Here is a 24,525-nt window from a genome sequence, read left to right as displayed (position 1 = left end):
TGTTTCTTGTAATTAAAAAAAAATCACTAAACAGTAAATATTAGTAAAAATAATACATTAGCAAATCCTATTGATAAATGCATTTTTTTTTATCTGATCATTGATATGTTCAAAGGGCACCTGATACAATTTTTAATTACTTAATATTTATCTTTTGCGCAGTGAATATTATCTTATTTTGATCTATAAATTTTTAAGTTAAGCAATATTAAATAAATATACGCAGTTCTGTAAATTACTTTCAAAATAAATAATATGGGAATGATTCAAAATTTTAACAATGACAACATTAAAAATAGAGCTTGATTAACAAAATGTAATTTTTGAAAAATTCTTATTGTTATTTATAGAAATGTTTAAATAATTTTTTAATGTTTAAAATGTTACCAAAGGCTTTAATTTAATACTTTTTAACTGGGAATTCTTATAAAATTTGATAATTTATATTTGTTGACAGTTGACAGCTAACTTCAAACTATGTAGTATAAAGAATTGACGATAGAGGGTACAATAGAACCTCCAAAATGTGACACCTCTGCGTTAAGCTTTTTATACAATTTAGTTTGGCAGAAATAAATGTATGGTGTCATATTTTTGTGTTTTGTTGTTAAAAATTTTAAATAATTCTTAATATCCAATATGATTTTAACAGTTTTAATTTTCATTTTAGTGATGCTGGTTGTTTGGCAACGTCGCCTGTGTTACAGCGGGCAACGAATTAATTCGCGTTATCAAAAACATCATCACTGGATAGTTACTCAAAAGTTGGAGAGATATCAACTTTTAGGTAATCGGTAAGTTGTTTTAAATTATATAGACTAAAATTATTTTACATTTAGTAAATATCAATGCGAAATACTTTTTTTTATTACCAATGTGTGATTGCACCATTATGATTCAAGTTACGTTTTAAAGGTATGTTCACATGTAAAAAGAAAATAAGTGTGTGACTATACTAACCCATCTCTGTATGACGTCATGACAGTTACGGTTATTCGTTTCTTTTTTTCGTGCCCTTGAATTTAAAATAATATGTTATTGTGTAGTGTCTTCTTGTTAATAATTATATAAACATTTTACTGTTTTACAAAATTTATCGTGTTTAGTGAAGTTAAAATGTGTTTCAATCTTTTAAACAGATATAATTCGTGATTTGAAATAATTGCATCAGATTGTAATAGTAGGGTTAGAATCGTCAGTGTTATTTGTTTTCATTTGTTTCAACGTTTTATAGAAAAGAATGACATTTAAGTTACTTCAATAATAATTATAAAAACAAGATAATGTAAGTAATCTAAATACTTATTACAATTACTCATTACAATAATTATATATGTATATGTAAATCTAACAATGCCGTGACAGAACTTTGCACTTTCACGGTATAAACAGAGAGCACGTGTTTTAGTTTGATATAGGATATTGAATTATTACAAAATTATTATTATTGCGAAATATAAAACAATTTAAAATTGTTAAATTTGCAAATTTTTTTTTGATTTTCCATAAATGAAGCATGAATACATTTACGTACACGTAATTGTAAATGCATCTAAAAGTGATTTCTATTTTCCATGAAATATCAATTACGTTAATGAGAAATCGATCATGATTTATGATTTCTATTACTACATCCCTTGTGAGTACGTGCTCTCTATATAGTATGAAGGAACAGATATTCTCCTCTGTCGATGACCGTGATCTATTTGATAGAATCTTTTAATCATGGAAAAGTTTTCATTAGTTGAGATTTCAATATACTTTTAAATATTACTTTTGATTATTTATTTTATTATTTAATTATTATATAATTTTAATCAAATGTAAAAGTTGATGTGACCATTGAATGTTACAAGCAATAGAAGTTTCTCAAACACGCCAATGACCTTAATCAATTTTATGAGATCTTTTAATTGTGGAAAAGTTCAAACATTATTATAACAAACTCTCTTTGTGTGACATATTCTCTTTGTTTATTTAAAATAACAAGTAGTTATTTTTAATTTATAATTTTAATTTATAAACTTAGATCAAAGGTAATATTTAAAAGTAATAAAATACAAAAACATAATTAAAATAATAATAAAAACAACTCTAATAAATTATTAATGACAATTTAATTAATTTATAAAATTAAAAGTATAAATAACGCAAGTTATTTCTTAATTACAATGTATATATTATAAATATATTTCAAATAGTCTTAATTGGATTAAATTTTTTATTTATTTGTTACATAATAAAGATTGGAAAATAAAGTAATACAAAGTTATTGACGCGGTAATCAACTGTATAATCATGTCGAATCAGGATCAATCATTCAGTTGATGTACCTATATGTCGTGTTGATTCATGTCTCATCAGTTAGCAACTGACCGGACCGTGCAAAACTTGACTCGTCTATTTAAAAAAAAATTGTTTATTTAATTAAAATTCATTTTTATCAATTTAAAATGTTTTAACAAATAATTGTGGAAATGTTGTATTTTTTATTTAAAAAAAAATATTTAAGTTACATAATTTTTTTTATTGATATTTTAAGAAAGTGTTGTTTAAAAATTGAAATATTTTTAAAGTGAATGTAGTGAATTTGTGAATATATGTAATATTGTCAATTATTTTTTAATAATGCTAAAGTTTAGGATACACTACATGCTGAAAAAATTATTATTTTAAAAGTGCGTATCTCTTTTCTTAATCGTATATAATATATAAAAATTTTAATTTAATTTTGTATAAATTACTGTTTTATAAATAATTTTTAAATTTAATTACTTTCGATTAATTATTAAATTAATTTAATTTAATCAGAAATTTTCTTTTATTTCATAAATTTTTTTTTGATTCATTTTGGTAATACTTTAATCCATTGAAAATTGATATAATATCAATTTCCATTGATATTTATCACCAAAAAAAAAAAAAAAATACTTTTCTTCGTTAAAATTGATAAAATTCTTGAGCCATGAATTGATTGATTGATTTTAAAAATTTATCATTTAAATAACATTATTTGTAATCAGGGAATAATTTTTCTGTCGTTTTTAGAAACGTATTTCCTATCTCGGTCTTTGCATATATAGAGACAAAAATGTATAATAGTGCCTTGATTATGATAACTATATACAAACAAATGAATATCTATTTGATTAATTTCTTTTCAATAATCCAATAATCGTTGAAGGTCCGTTGATGGCTATTATTTTTTGACGTCATTAATATGAACTTGTTGCTATAATTTCTCAGTTTCTATGACGTAAAAAAATTAATCTTTGAACCCATATCATATCCCATTGATGTGTAGCCATTAATCTTTTTTTGGTTCTTTAATTCTTAAAAAAAAAAGTGGCATTATTTTGATGAAAGACAAATTATTTCTTGCAAAAAATATATAAAAGGAATAAATTTTGAGTTTGGAGATTTTAAGTTTGCATTTTTTTTTTAAATTTTTATAGTTTTTAAATAATGAACAATTTTCTTCAGTAATTGGGAAAATTGTTAATGATATATTTATTAAAATATAATAAGACATCAGGAAGAGAAAATTTCATTGATTTATTATTTAAAAAATTTTATCATTAAGAGATAACAGAGTACTATAAAGAAAATTATGTCGATAAAACTGTTTTTTTTCATTGTTTAGTAAGTAAATTGTTCAAAGAAATATGATAAGATGGCAGCACGCGTTTTACTATTTTTTCTTTTTACTAATTTTTCAAAATATTTTTTTTTTTCAAATAAAATCTTTAATTGTTCAAAAATGTTTTCCCGGAAATGTTTAAACTTCTTTAAGAGAGTTTAATAAAGTAGAATATTTTTTAGATCTGAATATTAGTTTGAAATTATTACAAAAATTATTTATTTTATTATTTATTTAATTATTCAATATTTCCACTTTTAATATTTTTTGAATTTTTCTTTAAATTTAATTATTATTATTATTATATATATTCGCGTTGGATAATTAACAGAAAAGTGGGTAATTTTTAAAATATATTTATTGATTCAGGAATAAGTTTATTTGAAAAAAAAAAATACTTATGCATTGAGAAAATTAAAAGAATAATTGTACACTTTAAAATAAATTAAACTTACAATAATAGATAAATATCTTGACATTATTTTACGATATTTCAAAGAAAATATTTATTCATATCAGAGTAAAAAAATACATTTGTTTAAAAATAATTTTTTTTTTGTAATCATTCCTCTTATAAATTTTTGTAATTGGAATTAAAAATCATTGAAAAGATAATGAGACTCGCGACTAAATAAATTTTAGGTAATTGTCTGACAGTGAAAAGAAGAATTAATTTGTCTATCATGAAAAATTTCAATGCGGAACCGGATTTGTTATACATTTATTGATTGATATCTATATATTGAATAATCATCAAGATTTGACTTTCAAGTTTTATGTTAGTTAATTCTTCTTATTATGAAGATATATAATTCCACATATACATATTACATAAAACGTAGCACGTTTTTCTAGTTTTTTTTTTCTTTTTTTTTTTTTTTCTCTAAAATTCTCCAGATTATTATCATTGAAATATCTCATTTTTTTTGTTGTCATTTTAACAATAAATTAATAATTATGTGAAATTTTTGTTTTTATTCTTCATTAGTCGTCAATTATAGTAGAATGTAATGATGTACCAAATGATAGCTTGAATCACAGAAATTTCAAACAATTAAATATAAATGTCCTGGTAAAATTTTCCACTTGTTTATAAAGTCAATAATAGATAAAATTAAAAAAATTGAGAAAATAATAAACTTTTGTCATTGTTTAAAAATAAACTTTATCGAAAATAATTGAATAAATAAAATATTTAAGAAAATAATTAATATATATATATATTTTTTTTTTATTTAGATAAAATAAAATATTAAGGGGAATATTGAAAATAAAATTTTGCAATCACTTTGTTATTTTATGTATAAAAAAAAATAATAACAAGGTGACTTGTCGAATTTAGCTATAATAACGATCACAATTGAAAGGTTAAATATATATAACAATCAGAAAATATGATCATTTCATAATTTAACGAATTTAATATTCGGAAATGGAGTATTATTATTTGAATTAAATTGATGTGTCAAAAAAGATATATATTTTTTTAAACATTAATATTAGACATTAGACTATATATATATATATACTTATACATTAGACAATATGCTTAATAGGAAAGATTGTATCTAAAAATAACAAATTTTTGAAGTGTCATATCAAAGCTAGTGACGAATGAATATGAACCCTCCAATGAGGATGAACCCTCCATACGACCTATTTCCGGCTAAAAATAGCAAATAGAATGATTATTCTCCTGGTCAGTCTTTATAGTCATCATCACCTTGTTGTTGATGATGCGAAAGCATCTTTTAAGGGCCAATGAACGAATGTCTTTTGAAAAATATTTTCACACACATTCACCTTTAACTGTATAAGCGGATTTTTCTAGAATTGCTAAAGATTATTGTTAAATAAATAACTAAACACTTTTTGTCGCATTTATATTTTTATATTTAATTGAAGCGATTTTTTAAAAAATATTTTTTTTTTCAAAAAATCCATTTCAACATCTGGTAGAGGAAAAATAAATTTAATCCTCGGAGTTAAATAAATATTTTTTTTTTGGAGGAAATAAAAATTTTTGTTTAGCATAAATAAAATTTTATTTTACGTAAATAAAATTTTTATTTCAAACAAGATAAAGTAAAATGAGGGGTAGATGAGGAAATTAACAGATTTTAGGTCAAGTTTAGACTAAGGAAATTTTTTTATTTTTTTATTCTCTTTTTAAACAACATTTTTTTTTTAACACCTGTAAAATATATTGTCAATTAAAAGTATCCCAATTTTCATGAAATTTAATTAACTATGTATTTATCAGTTGAAAAAAAGCTATTTTATATAATTATCGTTTCTAAATAAGCTGACACGAAATAATTTATTATGCGGTTACATCAGACCCCTATATTCATCAACCTGCTGTTATAAGTTACGACATATTCTATTTGAAAAGTCGAATTGATGAATAGAAACCGAAGTTTTGTCTCTTTAGTGTCAATGTAAGACACTTGCGAATTACAATCAATTAATTGCTTCCACGCGTAAAACTTATTCAATTTTAACGCAGAAGTGTTAATTTTTTTTTTATTAACAACTTAAGCTTTATTAGTTGATCTTTTTAGTAAAAAAAAAAAATTGTTCAATTTGTTGTGGTTTTAATCGTAAAAGTCAAATTTTATCTCCTATAAAAAGTAATTTTTATAATACATCGTTTTATTCGCTAATAATTGGTTTGTAATTTATTATTTTCTTTTACGATTTATAATTTTTTTATTTACTTAATATTTTTTCCCCTATAAATACCTAATTAAAGAGGCGTGTAAATACAAATTATAATTTAATTTTTTTTTTTGTTAATACAAATTTCGAAATTTATGATTAATTTTTTTTTTGTATTATAATTTTTTGCATAAAAATTATTTAAAATGCATTCTTAAGTATGAAGTCTTTTTTTGTGACCTAAAAATATTTAAGAAAAAAAAAAACGTCGAGTCACATGCTGTAGTTTTAAAAATAGTTTGAAGTGCGTGTTAAAACTCACGCACTCATTTAAATTAAATTACTGCAAAAATTTGATAATGAGCACACATCATCAAAAGAAAATAGTAAACAAAATAAAAATTAAATTTTTTTGAAAATTAATTTGATAAATAAACATCGAAAAAAAAGTGATAGGAGATAATTTTTGTTTATTTTTACAGACATACTTTTTATATATGGGTTCATATCAAAAAAATAATTTATCATACCAAAAAAATGTTAGGTACTTAAAATTACACGAGAATTTTTTTTTTTTTCTATTTCGAAATAATAATGAGAAATATAAACAATTTTTTGTTCCTCTCGTTTTTGAATTAATACATGAAATAAAGAAGTAAGCTATTGGTAAACAATTAATAAAAGAATTTGTAATTTTTTCTTATTTTTTTTTTTTTTTTCTTTTAATGGGCTTAATACATATTTATTGAAACGTAAAGTTTGTTCTAGTTAACAATGTGATTTCAAATTGTGGAAAAACACTTGACATGAAAAGATTAAAAAACGTGCTAGCATTTTGTCACTTAAATAGAAACAAAAGCAAGGTGTATGCGAATGTTTTTTTTTTTATTTGTTGTTATATTTATCAAATTATGCCATCAATAATAATTATATTAAAAAAATATAATTTGTTTTTAATTTTAAAAATGAAATAATATACTTTATATCTTTTACAAAGCTTTTTTTTAAGTATATGTTATAATGTTATTTTTTCTCGTTAAACTAAATATAATTAAATAAGTATTCAGTTGAACGATATATTTAACATTAATTTACTAAGTGAATAGAATTTTTTATTTTTTTATTTACAGGTATTTTAGTATAGATTTTCAAAATTTATTGTATTTATAATTGCGCAAATAATACATGGATTTTTTTTCTTTTGCAAATTTAATGAAGAATTATTTTCTATAAAATTTGCAGGAAAATTATATACAATTAACTGTTTTATTTTTTGAGTCATAAACAGTTTAATACTTTTAAAAAGACGACTCCTTTTGTTGAACTCATAAATATTTTTTATTTTATTATTATTATTATTATTATTATTATTATTATTAATTTGAATTTGCAATATTCAAATTCTTTAATTTCTTTCTTTAATTAAATTTCTGCTTAACAACATTTTTAATGGGGAAAAATTTCGATTTGTTCAAATTTTTATTTTGTTGAAATAATTAGAAAACCAATCATGAATGATAAAATTATCAATTTCCTAAATTAAAAGTTTGAATAAAATAAAAATTAAATAAAATGAAAATTTTTTGTCATTACAAATTAAAAGAGAAAAAATTATTGGAAAATTACTTTATTTAATAGAGATTTTCATATAATATTAAATACACTGTTTTTTTTTTTTTATTGAGACACATATCCAAACAAATTTTATGTGTCTCAATATAACTGAAATATTTTTTATTCCCAAATTTTTTTTTTTTTTTTTTTTTTTTTTGATGAAATTTTCTGCATTCTTGCATTACTCGCGACTAGTTTACACAAATATGTAGCTTGATCTTTCACTTCGCGGCATTAGAGCGATAAGAAGAAAATAAAAGAGTGGTATTTTGTAGGTATGTAGGTGTGTCGATCCGCGGACCAATCAGCGTTCAAAACCAGGTGGGCTCGACAAATCTTGACAATATATTATATCACTTAATAGTATGACGCAAAGCAAAGTCACGAGTCACAGTTAATCAGAAAGTGGGAATAGAGATTTAATGGACTTGTACACACAATGTGTGTAATTCATAAAGGCTATAAAAAATATTTGTTTTTTATATTATTTTCGTGAAGATTATTTAAAAAAAAAAAAAAAAAATTTAGCATCATAAATATATAATATTGACTATATATGTATTATCCTAATATTAATTAATTTTTTTTTTTTTTTTTTTATTTTACCTGTGTTTCTTGATAGTGGGTCTATATCTAACCCCTTCTTATATTCAATTGTAAATTTCCCCACCACAATCTCCCACCAAGTCGAAGCTTCTTCGTAATCATTTGCTATGTGCGAGTTCAGAAGTCAGTTCTCAGTTTAACGCGAAGTACAGTGAGAGAGAGAAGGAAGCGTTATACTCAATCATTAAAGAGAAGAATTGTCGGCATTGCGCCGATTTGTGTGGTTTTTTTTTTTTTTTTTTTTTCATTAAAATAAAAGAGATCCTTATATAATTTGGATCGAGGATATAAGGAATTTACACAAGGTTAGATAGTTTAGATATTAAAAAAAATTTTTTATATATGGGTGGATATGTTATTGATAAACGCACGTGAATCATACAAGTTCAATGTTTGATACGAATTTAATTAGTATCTTCTTTTTTTTTCATATTATCATCAAGGAAAATTCATTAAAAATTCTACATTTTCTGATAACGAAATTACAATGAAAAAAATATTCCTTTTATTCTATTCCATAATTTTGGAAAAAAAAAAAAAAAAAAAATTAGAAGCTTCGGAGAAATTAATAACTTAAATTTCAGAAAGAGGAATTAAAATTATTTTTTAATCATTTATAATAGTTTCCTTGCAATTTATAATTACCAAATATAACAATGATCTGAGATATCGTGCATCAGCTTTATTTACACTGATTATCTTGATATTATCTACATTTATCATTGTCATATTCGTTATATCAAGTCACGCAATTCTTTGAAAATTTTTGTTTTTTGTATTGCCGCCATTTGGAAATTTTTTTTTTTTTTTTTTTAAGGTTTCTTATTGTTCTAGCCGCACCTTTTGCCGGTTTGTTATTGGACAATGATCGGAAACTATCAACTATCAAACATTCGAATTGTGAATTACGAATAAATATATAGGTATATATTTTATTTTGTTCCATTATATATTTTATAAATATATATATATATATATATGTAATGTTTGCCTGTATATGCTTGATGGCACCTACAAGGCTGACAAAAATTCTACACTATTTTTAAGCGTATTATTGCGTCAAAAGTATATTCTCTCATTGAAAGCCACGAATAGAACTTCTCATCTTCAAAGTCGTCAGTCTCCTCTAAAATCATTGCGAATGTCACTATAATCGAGTTATTATCTTGAATAAATTGTCATTTATTTTTGCGACTAAAAATCCCCCTTAATATGACACTATTATGTGATTATTTCGAGTGATAACGAATTTATCATGTCAATTATTATTTACTGACACGCTGGCGCGCTTAAAAATAATGAAAAAGTCATGAATGGTATGTTTGCAATTAAATTGGAGTTGAGCCAAAAATTTATATATATATATATATTTTTTGTGAATTGTTTTATTTCCATTTAACAAAATTAACACTATATGGGAAATTAATTTATTTTTATACACAAAATTTGTGATTAAATTTTAATGATAAAAAAAATTTTTTCCTCTTCAATTAAATCAGAAGAGAAAATATATATTTATTGTTTTTTTGAACACTGGAGTTTGAACTCTTTTTATTTGTCATTATGTGATTTATAATTTCAAAAATGTCATTATTACTTTAAAATTGCAATAGAAAAAAAATTGAGATAACGTGTTCAATTGTGTCATAAAGGGAGATTTAAAAGAAAAAAAAAAGAATTTTTTAAAAAAAGGGAAAGAAAAAACAATTATTTACTAAAACAAATCACTTTTCGAAAAAAAAGTGATTTAAAATAGTTCTTTATTGAAAAAAAAAAAACTGATGAAAGTAGTAGGATTTGTGAAAAATAATTTATTATATTATGTAAATTGAAAAAAAGAAAAGATGAGAAATATATTTCTTTTCGTTAAAATCTGTGATTAAAAATGCCAACTCATTTTTTCATTGTGGTAAATTAATTATTGATATAATGATTCATCAGAAATAATAAAAATTACCCAAATTTGTATTTTTACAATATAACAGTCATTATCAGAAAATTTACACAATTAAATTCCTTCTCAATTATAATTGTAATTTGTCTTAATGACAAATTTTTTATCTCACCAGAAGTATTTTTTTTTTTTATCTCGATTATATAGCATATAAATTACTCAAGTTTGATACCTTCTGAAATTTTTTTTTTTTTCTTATTTTTTCATTATAACAAATAAAACAAATAGAAAATCAGTATAAAAATAATATTTTTGAATTCCATAAAATTATAATAAAAAAAATTTATTTTGAAAATTTTTTCCTATATTTCGAAAATAAATTTTAGAAAATAGAAAATCAGTATAAAAATAATATTTTTAAATTCCATAAAATTATAAGAAAAAAATTTCTTTTGAAAATTTTTTCCTATATTTCGAAAATAAATTTTAGAAAATAGAAAATGAGTATAAAAATAATATTTTTGAATTCCATAAAATTATAACAAAAAAAATTTCTTTTGAAAATTTTTTCCTATATTTCGAAAATAAATTTTAGAAAATAGAAAATGAGTATAAAAATAATATTTTTGAATTCCATAAAATTATAACAAAAAAAATTTCTTTTGAAAATTTTTTCCTATATTTCGAAAATAAATTTTTAGCACATGTTTCTAAACCGCATGTGATTGAAAAGAACAAAACTGTGAAGGTAAAATTGCAGTTGAATTATAATGTTCATTTTATGATCATAACACACCATTCGGCGATATGTTTAACATATATATATATATAGAAGAACTGCGCAACGTTTCAATCGTCCAGTCATCTCCCACTACTCAAATAGTTTCTGAAGTTGCATGTAATACACAATTTTAAAAGTGCTCTCGCAGATATAGGTACTCTCGAAGCTTTTACTTTTTGTTGCTCGAGTAAAATTTTAAAAATTCCACAAGAGTGAGAAAATAAAAAAAAAAGAGAGAAAAAGTGTTATAATAAAAGAATACTCGAATATTGTTATACAAAATGACGTGCAAATGAAAATATTTGGATTGCCGACCGAGAAAATGAAAATATTAACAAAAAAAAATAAATTTTTCCTCATCGTTCATGAAAATTTTTTTCATTATTCAGAAATACGATGTATTTCATAAAATATGTGAAATTTTTTACTTAAGTTAGTGAATTTTCAAAAAAACGTGAGTAGCTATTAAAAATGTATTTCATTAATTTTTTTTTTTAATTTTTTTATTCTCATTTTTACAAAAGAAAAAAAATCATATAACGGTTTGGTTTTTTTTTTTTTGTAATGTAGAATAAAACGGAAAGTAGATTATAAAAAATGATTGCTTCTCTCTCTCTCTCTTTCCAATTTTGCTAAAAGAAGAAATAATTCTTTTCTGTCTTAATGTAGACGATATTTGAATTGCTTTGAAAGTATACAATACATTTTTCAAGGCTGATGAAACAGGAAGACGTTAAATCATTCAAGGTGTTGTCGGTAAATCGACCGACAAACAACTAACAACATCATGAAGTACATTGAGGCGACATACTTATTTAACAATTAGAGATTTCATTAATATATCCGAAAGTTCTAACTAGCGAAAAATGTTTTTTTTTTACATCATTAACCGGTTCAAAATATAAAATTCGACATATTAAATAAATTTTCACAAAATTGGTAGAAGAATATTTTCCATAAGTATAACGAAAAAAAAAACGATTTATATACATCGTTTACATTATCATTTGTAAGAGTTATTAAAAAAAAATATACGTTTTATAGATTGTTTTCCAGTATTTAATAAGTTAATTTAAAAAAAAAATTATTACGTAGTTATTATTAAGTTGTTACCGTTTTTTTATGTTCAATACTCAATAATTGAAAAAATATAAATTTAAATCTTACGATAAGATGACGGTATCTCTAATCAAATTACTGTTAATCTGTTTGTAAATAAAATTAAATTGAGGATAAAAATTTATGAAAAATTACATATTAAGACTAGTCTTAAAATTTAATGATAACAATTTTTATTGTTGGATAAATAATCTCCATATAATTAATTACATATCCGACAGTTGAAATTAAAAAAAAAAAAAAAAAAAAATTCTATTTTCTGTTTCAGGAAAGATGTGGCCTTGTTTTTGGAGTTAAAGCCTTCCCGTAGGCTTGGCAAGACTGAGGGTCCGCATTTCAAACCAATTGGCAAAAAGTAAGGATTCACATCCTCAAAAATTTGTCCGCAAAATTACATTAAATTCACCAAATTGGAAACAGAAACTTAATAAAAAAAGACAAAAAAAAAAGAAAAAAAAATAAGGGGGAGGGGTAAAAAAGCGTAGTGCGAAAGTGCGAAAACAAAAAAGTGATTGAAGATTTAAAAAATCAGTAGATAAAGAAAAAAAGAAAATTTAATAATAAAAATCGCGACTTTTATTCATATTAAAAAAAATAAACAAAACTTTCTTGCATCTCATTTAACTGATAAAACAATTAGAATTATATCGTTAATTAATTGAAATTTTTATTCGCGAGTTTTTTCTATTCTAAAAAAAAAAAAAATAAAAATGACGTTAAACTCTCGAGGATTTGTGACATTACTGGTGCAAATCACAATTGGCATTCTGACGATCCTACAAATTCTCTTCGTTACTGCAGGCCAGGATACAAATTCAGAGAAACCACTTCCGTGTCCAAGGTAAGTGCTTCACGAGAAAAAAAAAAAAAAAAACATGTCTGATAAATTTTTTATTTGGAAAAAAAATTTTTTTTTTTTTTTTTAATTTTTATTTTCCACAGAAAAAGGAGTTTAAATGTATTTATTTATTGTTATTTCAAAATTTCTCTTTTTATAATTTATTTTACTTATATGTAAAAAATTTGGGCTTTGTTTTTTTTTTGTAATATTTAGTTTAGATTCAACAAGGGGATAAATTTTTTAATTTTGAGTGAAAATTTTAGAAAATAAGTTAATTTTACTGGAGTGACCTTAATATTGAACTTAGAAACGATGAAACAGAGTATAATGTGAGAGGGTTTTAAATTAACGTGTTCCGCAAGTACGATGCACATGACCTTAACACTGAATGTCCACGTGCTTCGCGCCAATGAACGCATCTTCATCATCGTCGTCGTCGTCGCGCCTGTATTGATGACGATGACGATATTGTCGATGTTGATTTTTATGCCAATGACAATTTCTATGTTGTTGGCCTATGATAATAACAATGCTGCGAGGTAAAGCCTTGTCCAAATTCAAAAAAAAAAGTACAATTAAAATTTTTTTTTTTAAATAAATTTTTTCATTTAAAAAATTATTTTACAAATTATTTTGTCATAAAAAACTTTTTTTTTTCCTCTTAATAATTAGCGATATAATTTTTGTAAAAAATTTTTTCAAAATTAATGATTAATGATAATTATCATTAAATAAAAATGTATATATTTTTTGAATTATTATATTATCAAAATGTTTGTTTTAATATATACCTAATTTTGTGGTTAATGGAGATTTAGAGAAATAAATTTAAAATTAATTGCAGTGTTAAAAAATTGTAAAAATGAAAAAAAAAATTTTTTTGTTAATTTTTAATTAGATTTTGAATTTAATTTTGATATAGAGTTAAATGTGATTTAGAGGAAGATTTTGGTCGAAGCTTTCGCACTGCGTTACTCTGGCTTTCATCCAAACATATAAACTAATGTCCCCGTTTAATGTGGCCTCTTTCTTTATGATGTAATAAAAGGGTTGCAAATGTTAATTTATCGTTTTGAACTCTCATCACAGTGCATAAGAGAATTCAAAATGATGAAAATATGAGAATTTAGACATTTGCTTTTCAAAAATTGAATTTATTTATTTAATTAAATAATGATGTCTAATTTCTCATAATTTAAATGTTCAACATATCAGCACAACTAGACATCAGGGCGTATCCGGAAGATTTAAAAAAAAAAAAAAAAAAAAAAAACGTTAAGGTCTTCCAGTTTATGTATAGAAATGGAAAGTGGATGGAATATATTATACGAGGTCGTAGATCAGTGACGATTATTTACTGATAAGATTATTAATTCTTAATTTTCCAAATTTTAATTTTTTTTTTGAATTTGTTTATTATTATTTATGAATTAAAATTATTTTATTTTCTATACTAATTATTTATAGGTACAAGCTATTTATTAATAGGAAAATAAGATTATTAATTTTTTTTTAATAGAATATTTTTTTCAAATAAAAATAAAAACCAAAAAAAAAAAATATTATACCTTACAGTGAAATATACTGCCATGGAGATTTATTGCATACTGTACAAATGGCCAAGATTTTCAAAGATTCGAAGACTTTTGTTGATATGAAAATGAAATATTCACCAAATAAAACGATGTCATTGTTTCGTGAATTAATGAGTGATACCGAAAATAATCCAACATCAATTCAAGTTGAGGAATTTCTTAATAGAACTTTTGATCCAGCTGGATCGGAATTTAAAACATGGGATCCCGTCGATTGGAAGGAGGAGCCAATGTTTCTTGAAAATATACGTGATAAAAGTTTGAAAAAATTTGCCAAAGATTTAAATTATATTTGGAAATTACTTGGTCGACAAATGAAGGATGAAGTTAAAATGAATCAAGAGCAATATTCAATTATTTATGTACCAAATCCAGTTATTGTTCCTGGTGGACGTTTTCGTGAATTTTATTATTGGGATTCATATTGGATAGTTAAAGGTCTTTTATTATCGGAAATGAAAGAAACTGTTAGAGGAATGCTCTCAAATTTTGTATCAATTGTTGAAAGAATTGGATTTATACCAAATGGTGGAAGAATATATTATACACAAAGATCACAACCACCAATGCTTATTCCAATGGTTAATGAATATTTAAAAGTCACCAACGACAGTAAATGGTTGGAAGAAAATCTTTGGCTATTGGAGAAAGAATTCGATTTTTGGATGACTAGACGAACGGTTCAAGTTAAAAAAGATGGTGTTACTTATACTCTTGCCAGATATTATGAGGATTCCATAGGTCCTCGACCCGAATCTTATAGGTACAAATAATTTTTTTTGTCGACGAATTTAAATTATAATTTAAAAAAAAAAGATAAAATATAATTATTTTGTTTTCTTTCATATATAGAGAGGACTATTTGACGAGTCAAATTTTCCGAACAACCGAAGAGAAAAATAATTATTACGCGGAACTGAAAACAGCTGCAGAAAGTGGATGGGATTTTTCCAGTCGTTGGTTTATACTTGAGGGTACAAATAAAGGTAAATTTTATTTCGGCCATTAATTTATTACTATTATAATTTTTTTGTTTTCTAAAAAGTAGAAAAAAAAAACTTTTCCTGTTTTAAAAAAATGACCTTAATTTTATGGCACTGACAATAATTGAAATAAAAAAAATTAGCAATTTACAGAAACGCAGAATTTAGTGTCATAAAAATTATCAACAATAATTCTAAGAATCTCTCAAGTTGATTACAAGGAACAAGGAAGACAAAATTTAATAGACAAACAATTTAATAAAAAATTATAGAATATAATATGAAAATTATATTTATTTTTTTTCTTTCAATAAAAAAAAATAATAATAATTCTATTGAAAGTAAATAAATAAATATAATTTTGTCTGAGAAAAAAAATTGTATTTCAGGTAACTTGACGAATTCAAAGGCAAGAAGCATAATTCCCGTTGACCTTAATTCAATAATATATTTAAACGCACAATTGTTGGCGGATTTTAATCGAATGGTTGGCAATCAGACAAAAAGTGATTATTATATGAAAAAGGCAGATGAATGGAGAGATGCTGTGACGGCGGTATTATGGCACAATGAAGTAGGTACATGGTTAGATTATGATATAATTAATGAAGATAAAAGAGATTATTTTTATCCAACGAATGTACTTCCATTATGGACACATTGTTATGATGTTGATAAAAAAAGTGATTATGTATCGAAAGTATTGAAATATCTTGAAAAACAACAAATAATGCTCAATCTTGGTGGTATACCAACAACATTGGAACATTCCGGTGAACAATGGGATTATCCAAATGCATGGCCTCCACTTCAATATTTTGTAATCATGTCACTTGATAGAACGTCCGATCCTTGGGCGTTAAGGTTGGCCTACGAATTAAGTCAACGATGGGTGCGCAGCAATTACAAAGCATTCAATGAAACTAATGTCATGTTCGAAAAGGTGAGCTCTAAATTATTCTGATTTTAATTATAAATAGCAAAAATTATAAATCTTGTTTTATTATTATTATTATTGAAATTATTAAATTAAATGTAAATATAATCAAATTGTAATTTAATTTTTCAAATTGATTTATTGAAATTAAAAATACAAAATTTGATGATTGGAATAAAAAAATATGAAATTTCGAAGTGAGAGTGGAATTTCTTTCCAGTATGACGCTACAGTATCAGGTGGATATGGTGGTGGCGGGGAATATGAGGTTCAATTTGGATTCGGTTGGTCGAATGGAATTATTATGGACTTGATAAATAAATACGGTAACCAGCTTACGGCAGAAGATCATTTCTTACAAAAGGAAAATCCACCTGAATCACAGGTAGCTGTCTCAACAGCTGGACAACTTATGACTGGTATTTTGGCTATCATGATATCAGTAGCTGCAGGATTTATAGGGTGAGGTGAGTATCTCAATCAAATAGATAAATTTATTTTATTTATACAATTAAAACTTGTATTATGCAATAAATCATTTTTAATTATAAAATTTTTTAGTTCTAATAGATTTTAATGATTTATATAATATAATTATAAATAAAATTAACTTCAGAATATTAAAATATCAAAATTTTTAAAAGAAATTTCAAATAATAAATACATTTTAATAATAAAATTGAATTATTTTTCTGTTTCAGATATTCGTCAGATCTAAGTCAGATATAAAAAAAAAAAGTTTTACGGAAAAGTATTATTGAGAGAAGAAAACATTGATATTTTAGAGTATACGCTGATGATTTTTGATGATTGATGATTGCTTGCTAAGTAGAAAACTAATGATGACGTAGTCTAGAGATATATAAAAAAAATAATCTCAAAGGCTGATAATTGAGTAACACAAGAAATTCCACAAAAATATTGTTTATTTTTTTTTATTTTATTTTTATTTGTCTTTTTTGTTCGTTTGATTTTATGTGAGTGTTTTTTTTTGTGCTTTTGAGCTTTTATTAACTTTTTTTTCTTTTTTTTTTTTTTATTTTTAGACTCAAATTTGGAAACAATGTGCTGGCCACTACGTTTTCAAGAATATTATTTTCTAAAGAAAATTTAGACACATAGAAATTGACACATTTTTGGACATTTTTGCATATAAAATTTATGCATACAAAATTTATGGAAAGAAAATTTATACAAATTAATGCACAAAATAGATAGATGAAAAAAATTTGGTGCATATAAAAAAAAAAAAATTTAACACTTGCTGGCAGGTGATAACTAATTTTACGTAAATATTGTGTACATATTTATATATACATATAGAGAAAATTTTATTAGTAAATTATTGTTTAATGTGGAATACAAAAGTACATTCCTCAAGATAATTTTATGAGACAGAATTTAACGCAGTGAGAATATTCTTAATGATTCGTATAAGAATAAATTAATCTCATTGTTTTAAATTCTTGGACATTATATTTAGATACTATTTTTATATAAGAATTATCGGAATGCTTGATTTTTTTTGCAATTAAGAATTTTATGAAAGTTAATCTTAATGAAGTTATTTCAGTTTATATTGACTTTGAATTATTGACGAGATTATTGCTATTTTATAAAGTATCGTTAAAATTCAGACTTATCAAAAATAAGGAAGATGGAATTTTTTTTCTCATTAATTTTGAAAATACGAAGGTATTTTATTATAAATATCGCTGGTCGATTATTAATACAAATTTAACCTGATCAATATTGTTCCTTAGTTCAAATTAATGTATTAACTTACCTATTTTAATTTTTTGTGTTTTTATTAATTTGCTTTTCGTATTTTTCCAATAGATATAACATATTTCACTGATAATTTGCTTTTTACACACAAAATGTATTTAATAAAAATAGTCAAATTTCGATTAGAAATAGATTAACTTAAATGAAAAATAGTATTTCGCGCGAAATCTTAAATTTTTGTTAATTCTATAAGTAAAAATTAATTTTATTTAATTGAAAAATAGCGTAAATATATTTAATGACGTATTAACTCAAATTCTTAGAATAGTTAAAGTAAATTGAAAAATTAATATATACGTAAATATTGTTATTATTATTATAGAAGAATGTGAAAAAAGCGAATTGTCAGAGTATTAAAATTGAATTTCTCTACGATTTAAAAGAAAGTGATAAGCCATGTAAATAATATAAAATATTTAAGGAAGAGAACAAAAAGTAGATATTTCTAGTCAGACAAACGAGTGACGTTATAACTTATTGTTGTAATTTGTGACGGAGTTCTTGATTATTGTGAGTTGCTATTACTTTAGTACAGCGTATCAAGTATTTAATCCGAGAATTTTTACATTACAGTATGAAAATATTAATCATCTTCACAAAGAGTTTAAAAAAAAAAAAAAAAAAAAAGTGAAGAGAAAATTATTACTTTCTGATATACTTATTCTGATGATCGAAGATGATCAAAATGAGTTACTGAATGTAATGTAAAGAAAAGTATAATTCTAAGACGAAGCGTATTTTTTGTGAAATCAAATTAGCTTCCATAGAATTAATGTTGAAAAGAAATAATTTTGTTTTGTATAAATAATCAAAGAACGTGATACAAATATTTTATTAAGTTGTGTTTTACTGTTAATTTTTACTTTTTTTGAAATATTTTAAATCTTGTTATATTTGAAATTAAATACTATAAAGAGTTATTAAATTATCTACAATTTTAAAATTGTCACTAGCTTTATATCCAATGTTATATAAGAGTATATATATATAAATGAGTATTTTACGAAACTATCGTTACTATAATAAAAACACTTTTTTAATGCTATAATCTGCTGAAGATTTTATTAAATATACAAAAGTAATTCGCACATGAATTAATAACGAAATTTGTCACGAAAGATTATTTTAAAATTTTTCAAATGCAAAAAAAAATTCATATTTTTTGAAATAGATTTTATAACTTTCAATTTTTTTTTGACACTTAATAAATTATCAGAAATTATTCTGCATGGAAAGTTAAAAATTATACTAATAAGTTTAAAAACTGATGCATGTATCCTATACAATATTAAACTGTTGTTCTTTCAAAGTAGATATTATACTTCCTAAACAGTAGTTTACTAACTCAATTGTTGACTATCTGATAAACTAATCGTGAAAAAATAATCTAAAACAAGTTTATATAATAAAGTTAATATAAAAACAAATTCCTACCAATAGAACCAGCACTTTCCTTTTTAATCCATATATATATATAACTCCTAATTTTTTTTTTCTGTGCATGTTATAATGTAGATTTGAATAATCTTGAATTTTTCTGGTATTGATTTTCCTTACTGGTTTGAAAATAAATTAGTGTCTAGATCAATTGAGCAGATTAGATAAAAATTAATATTAAAAATTTTAATATTTTGAAAAAAAAGTTTATCTTTTTTATAATTAAGAAATTAACTTATACAAGGAATATAAAAAGTAAGAAATTTTTAAACAATTTTTTTTATAAATAAATATTATTTACTCGTTTTTTTATTTACGATTATTATCAAAATTTAAATTTTCGCTCTTAATCATATTTAATTAAATGAATGAGCCAAAGTAACAAAAATGTTGAAATTTTAATTGCTTTGATATTATCATTATTTTTTTTTTCTAGAATCTAAATCTCAGTTATCTAATTTAAAAATATAACTAAAATTTTAATTTTGACGACAATTGTTATAACGTAAGTATATTAGAAAATGAAAAAGAATCTTAGATGAAAATTATTCAATTTGAATTTAATTACGCGTTACTTCGTTATACATTAAAAAAAAAAAAAAAAAAAATGAAAAAAAAGAAATATGTCTGCATTTCTGCGCAGACTGATGATAAATTTATTCTTTGAGTATTTCACTTTTTGCAAGATACCGTAGACAACGTCACAGTCTCTTCAAGGACTAACTCATTGGGACGTGAGACTATTAAGTTCAATAAGTCCATTCTTCTTGAGATTGCTTGTTCCTGCATTAATTAGGGAATTCCTGAGAGTTAGGAAAATCAAATTCATGATGAATAATAAATGTACACAATATATACAATTTAAATGTGAAATATTTTATTATATAACTATTTTTAATTTATGTAATAAATTTAATGATTTTATAAATTGAAAATAAGATATACATTTCAATAATTTTTGTCTGAATTAGAAATTTGAACTTTTTATTATTAAAATAATTATCGATATTGATTCAAGACAATTTAACGTTTTTTTTTGAAATTTAGCACAATGGAAAAAATTACATAATAATACTTGTTATTTTTTTCGAAAAAATGAATTGAAAATAAATAATTAAGCAAATTTTTTGAAGTAAATAGTTTTCTCTTATTTAATTTTTCATTGATCTTTTGCTTAATCAATCTTTTAAAGATACAAAGAATCTAATTTTATTTTCTGTATTCTTTTTCTTTAATTTTTTAAAAAAATTTTTTTGTTTAAAAAAAACGCCAGCATTGTGTTAATATAAATTTATATTAAAGATAAGTCATTAATTTAGAATGAAGATAGCAGAGCGAGGGAAAGAGAGAGATTCTGTAAATGTTGTAGATTTTTAAAAATTTTCCCATTTACCTGATTTATTTGTGAGAATTTCTCTCAGCTTAAAGAGTGAATGTTTTCTTCTCATTTTTATAAATCTCAAATTATTATCATCAATTTTTTTATTTATTGAATGCACATTAATTAAAAAAAAAATTTTAATTAATTTAAAATTAAAAATATTTAATAAGTGTCCTTGTTGATACAAAAAAAAAAATGTAATTAACTTACATTATAGGATAAAGTTATATTTCAAAACTGATAGATATTTTTTTTTACAGGATGGTGGTGTACAAAAGACGTCAGTATCTCTCGCTCGAACCAGCTACCACTTACGACAAAAGACAATTTGGAGATGCTGGTAATATATATAGGAAAAAAATCGCATACACGGAACTCAGAGACATGAGCAACGATTGACAATGAGTCGAATTATAGGTGTACACAAATTTATAATACTCTTTTTTTTTTTGCATAATTTAAGTAGCTGTAAAATATGGACAAAAACGTCATTAGCTGAGACTTTTTCTAAATTGGAAAAAATTTTTTTTAAATATCTTTTCTACTATTGATGAAATCAATTTGCAATTATTACATAAACCTATTATATACGATTATAAATTTGATATGACAAATTGTATATATATATATAAATTTTTTAATCAAGAAAACCAGCTAATGGCCAGAGTAACGTCATTCATTTTTTTTTTTAATCAAATTAATTATCAAATAACATATATATTAATTTTTATGAATCGTAATTTTTGGTGATTTTATATATTATTGAATTATAATTACAGATTTATTTTTAAAACTGTAATTGTATATAATTGCAAATTTAGTGATAAATGAAATTATAGAGTATTGATTTTAAAAATTGCAATATTATTGTAATTTGTATATTAGATATATTATAAATTAGCTATTTGCCCCACAATGTTTGTCAATTCTTTTTGACGTTAGTTTAATTTATTTAAATTGTTATTTGCATGTCCAATATAATGACCAATAAGTTCTCGTCAATATTTATTTGTTCTTTCGAGAAAAATATGCCAAATAGTGTTAATTTTTTAGCGCAAAACATTTTTGAACATTTGGAAAAATTTTCTTTAGATCAAAGAATTTTGATTTAAAAAAAAAGAACTATCTTGCGTCACAAATTTTCTTTTTCTAAAAAAGAACAAAATGAGAACTTGTGGTACTTGTGATTTAGATACTTTTTTTTATAGAATTATTTTAAATGTGCAAATAGCTAATATTTGATAAAAATTCTGTTTTCATGATATATCGTAGCGATGCAGGATTTTAAGTATTTTTCATGCGATCTTTAGTTAATAATGGCCAATGTGAAAAATGTGTATATATGAGTAACGAATTAATTATATTAATAGTGAGGATCATGCTTAAGAATATACATTTTTACGTACAACAACTTTCACTGATGAAAATTTGAAAAAAAGATAAATCTTTCTTTCATGTATCTCATCTCTTGTCTCTCAAAAGACAAGGAAACTGAGAGAAAAAAATCTCCTACTGTTATAAATATCATTTCAGTTGAAAAAGAATAAAATAAAATCTAGGATTATTAGAAATTTTTTTTTTCCCCTTTTATTAAAGTAGAAACAGGAAAAGAAGAAACAAATTTCTTACCGAATAGATTTGTTACCGTTAGTTGAGGTTGTAAAAATTAAAAAAAAAAATTTATCGCTCATTTTAGTGAGAATTTTTTTTTTTTTAACAATTTTATAAAATTTTAATTGAATTTATCTATAGCAGTTGGAAGTTTTATTCTCTGTGGAAGTAAAGACAAAGGAATTCGTGCTGTGCACGATATTTCGCGAATTATTATAATTATAGAAACTTTAAAGTCTGCTGGTCCGACCACTATATTATTGTATTTCTATTATAGCTAGAAGAAAATGCATTATGTTATGTGACAGACAACAAAACTTCGTATTAGTCATTGTGACATAATTATTTGCATATAAAAATATGTTCATAAGGGATGAAAGCAATTTGTACCGACTGTGGACATTTATAAAAAACATATTCTCATATTTTAAATATTACACTGTGAGAAAAAGACTTCGTTAAATCCAGCGATCATAATTGTTAGAAATTTTCTTCAATTAAATACATTTTATTATCTAAAGTCATTTCTATTAGAATTTCAAATTTATTTTTAATAAACAATAAAAATTAAATTAAAAAAAAAAAAAAACAATTTCTATTAAAATTAACTTAAAGATAAACCTATTTTTATAAACACTTTGTATTTAAAATATAATTATAGCAACAATAAAAGTAATAATGAAAATATTTTTTATGGAAATGACTTCATAATTAAGAATGTAATTAAGATTATTTCAACAATATAACACTGAATACGTCCAAATAAATATTTTTTTCACTTCAATTTTTCTGTTTAAAGAAAGTTTTAATTAAATTAATTATGATGAAGTGAAATATTTTTCTCACTGTGATATGAAAATGTCCACTAATGGTTTGGTCACAAAACGATTTTTTTTTATCCTAAGCCTTATTGCGCAAAAATACGGAAAGAAACTAGAGATAATATAAATATATTTATTGTTGCGCAAAAAAAAGGATATAACTGTGAATTACTTTTATATAACTTCGAAATTTTTAGAATAATTGTAAAAAGTTAGAGAAACAAAATAATGATTTTTTCAATGAGCATAACAAATTATTGCATGCATTTGCGTCAAAAGAAAAAAAAGCCTTTTTTTGAGACTTTTTTTTTAAATAGGCTGAAAAATAAACTTGTTTCTTATATAAGTAATTTTGAAAATTTTTAAATTCAAAATTTAAACAAGTGTTGAGAAAAATCGCATTTCAACAAATAGTTTAAATTTTGATTCGATAAATTGTACATATTATATATATAACTTGAATTATTATATCTCTTTTAAATGAAAAATTATTATATAATAAATAAAATATAGGCAATTTAGGCTGAATAAACTTGTATGTATATTTAAATTTATAGACGATTTGTTAAAGTTTATTTTTTTTGTATAAACAAATTAACTATTTTGTACACTGAAGAAAATGTCTTTGAATCTATTATTATTACTATTATTGCTTCTGAATAAATGCGGCAAAGGATTCTATAACGATCCTGTAAAAAAATTTTTTTTTTTTTGAGTGTATAGAGTATTTTACAAATAATATGAACTCATAATGAATACTTTTAAGAAATTCCTTTATAATTGTATTTAAACTAAATAAATTACACATGTCATGTT

General features: G+C 23.1%; 1 protein-coding gene across 7 annotated transcripts; it reads left to right on the top strand.

The window, feature by feature from the left end:
* The first annotated feature begins 989 nt into the window (after positions 1–989).
* LOC127289762 (trehalase) lies at positions 990–24,525 on the top strand. Of its 7 annotated transcripts, XM_051317903.1 has the most exons (8): positions 8,645–8,826; positions 9,356–9,444; positions 12,584–13,156; positions 14,732–15,514; positions 15,604–15,737; positions 16,124–16,677; positions 16,892–17,133; positions 21,538–24,525. In XM_051317903.1, the coding sequence occupies exons 3-8, from the start codon at positions 13,026–13,028 to the stop codon at positions 21,674–21,676; spliced, it is 1,983 nt and encodes a 660-aa protein (XP_051173860.1). In that variant the 5' UTR covers positions 8,645–8,826; positions 9,356–9,444; positions 12,584–13,025; the 3' UTR covers positions 21,677–24,525. The 7 variants fall into 7 exon arrangements, with proteins under 7 accessions (XP_051173858.1, XP_051173863.1, XP_051173864.1 ...); XM_051317901.1 differs by lacking the exons at positions 8,645–8,826; positions 9,356–9,444 and adding an exon at positions 990–1,285; XM_051317906.1 differs by lacking the exons at positions 8,645–8,826; positions 9,356–9,444; positions 21,538–24,525 and adding exons at positions 990–1,285; positions 17,718–19,387.

This window comes from Leptopilina boulardi, unplaced genomic scaffold, assembly GCF_019393585.1.
Source record: "Leptopilina boulardi isolate dan_hultmark-lab unplaced genomic scaffold, ZJU_Lbou_2.1 LbouV2_51, whole genome shotgun sequence".
Classification (NCBI taxonomy): Eukaryota; Metazoa; Arthropoda; class Insecta; order Hymenoptera; family Figitidae; genus Leptopilina; species Leptopilina boulardi.
This window is presented reverse-complemented; position numbering and strand designations above follow the sequence as displayed.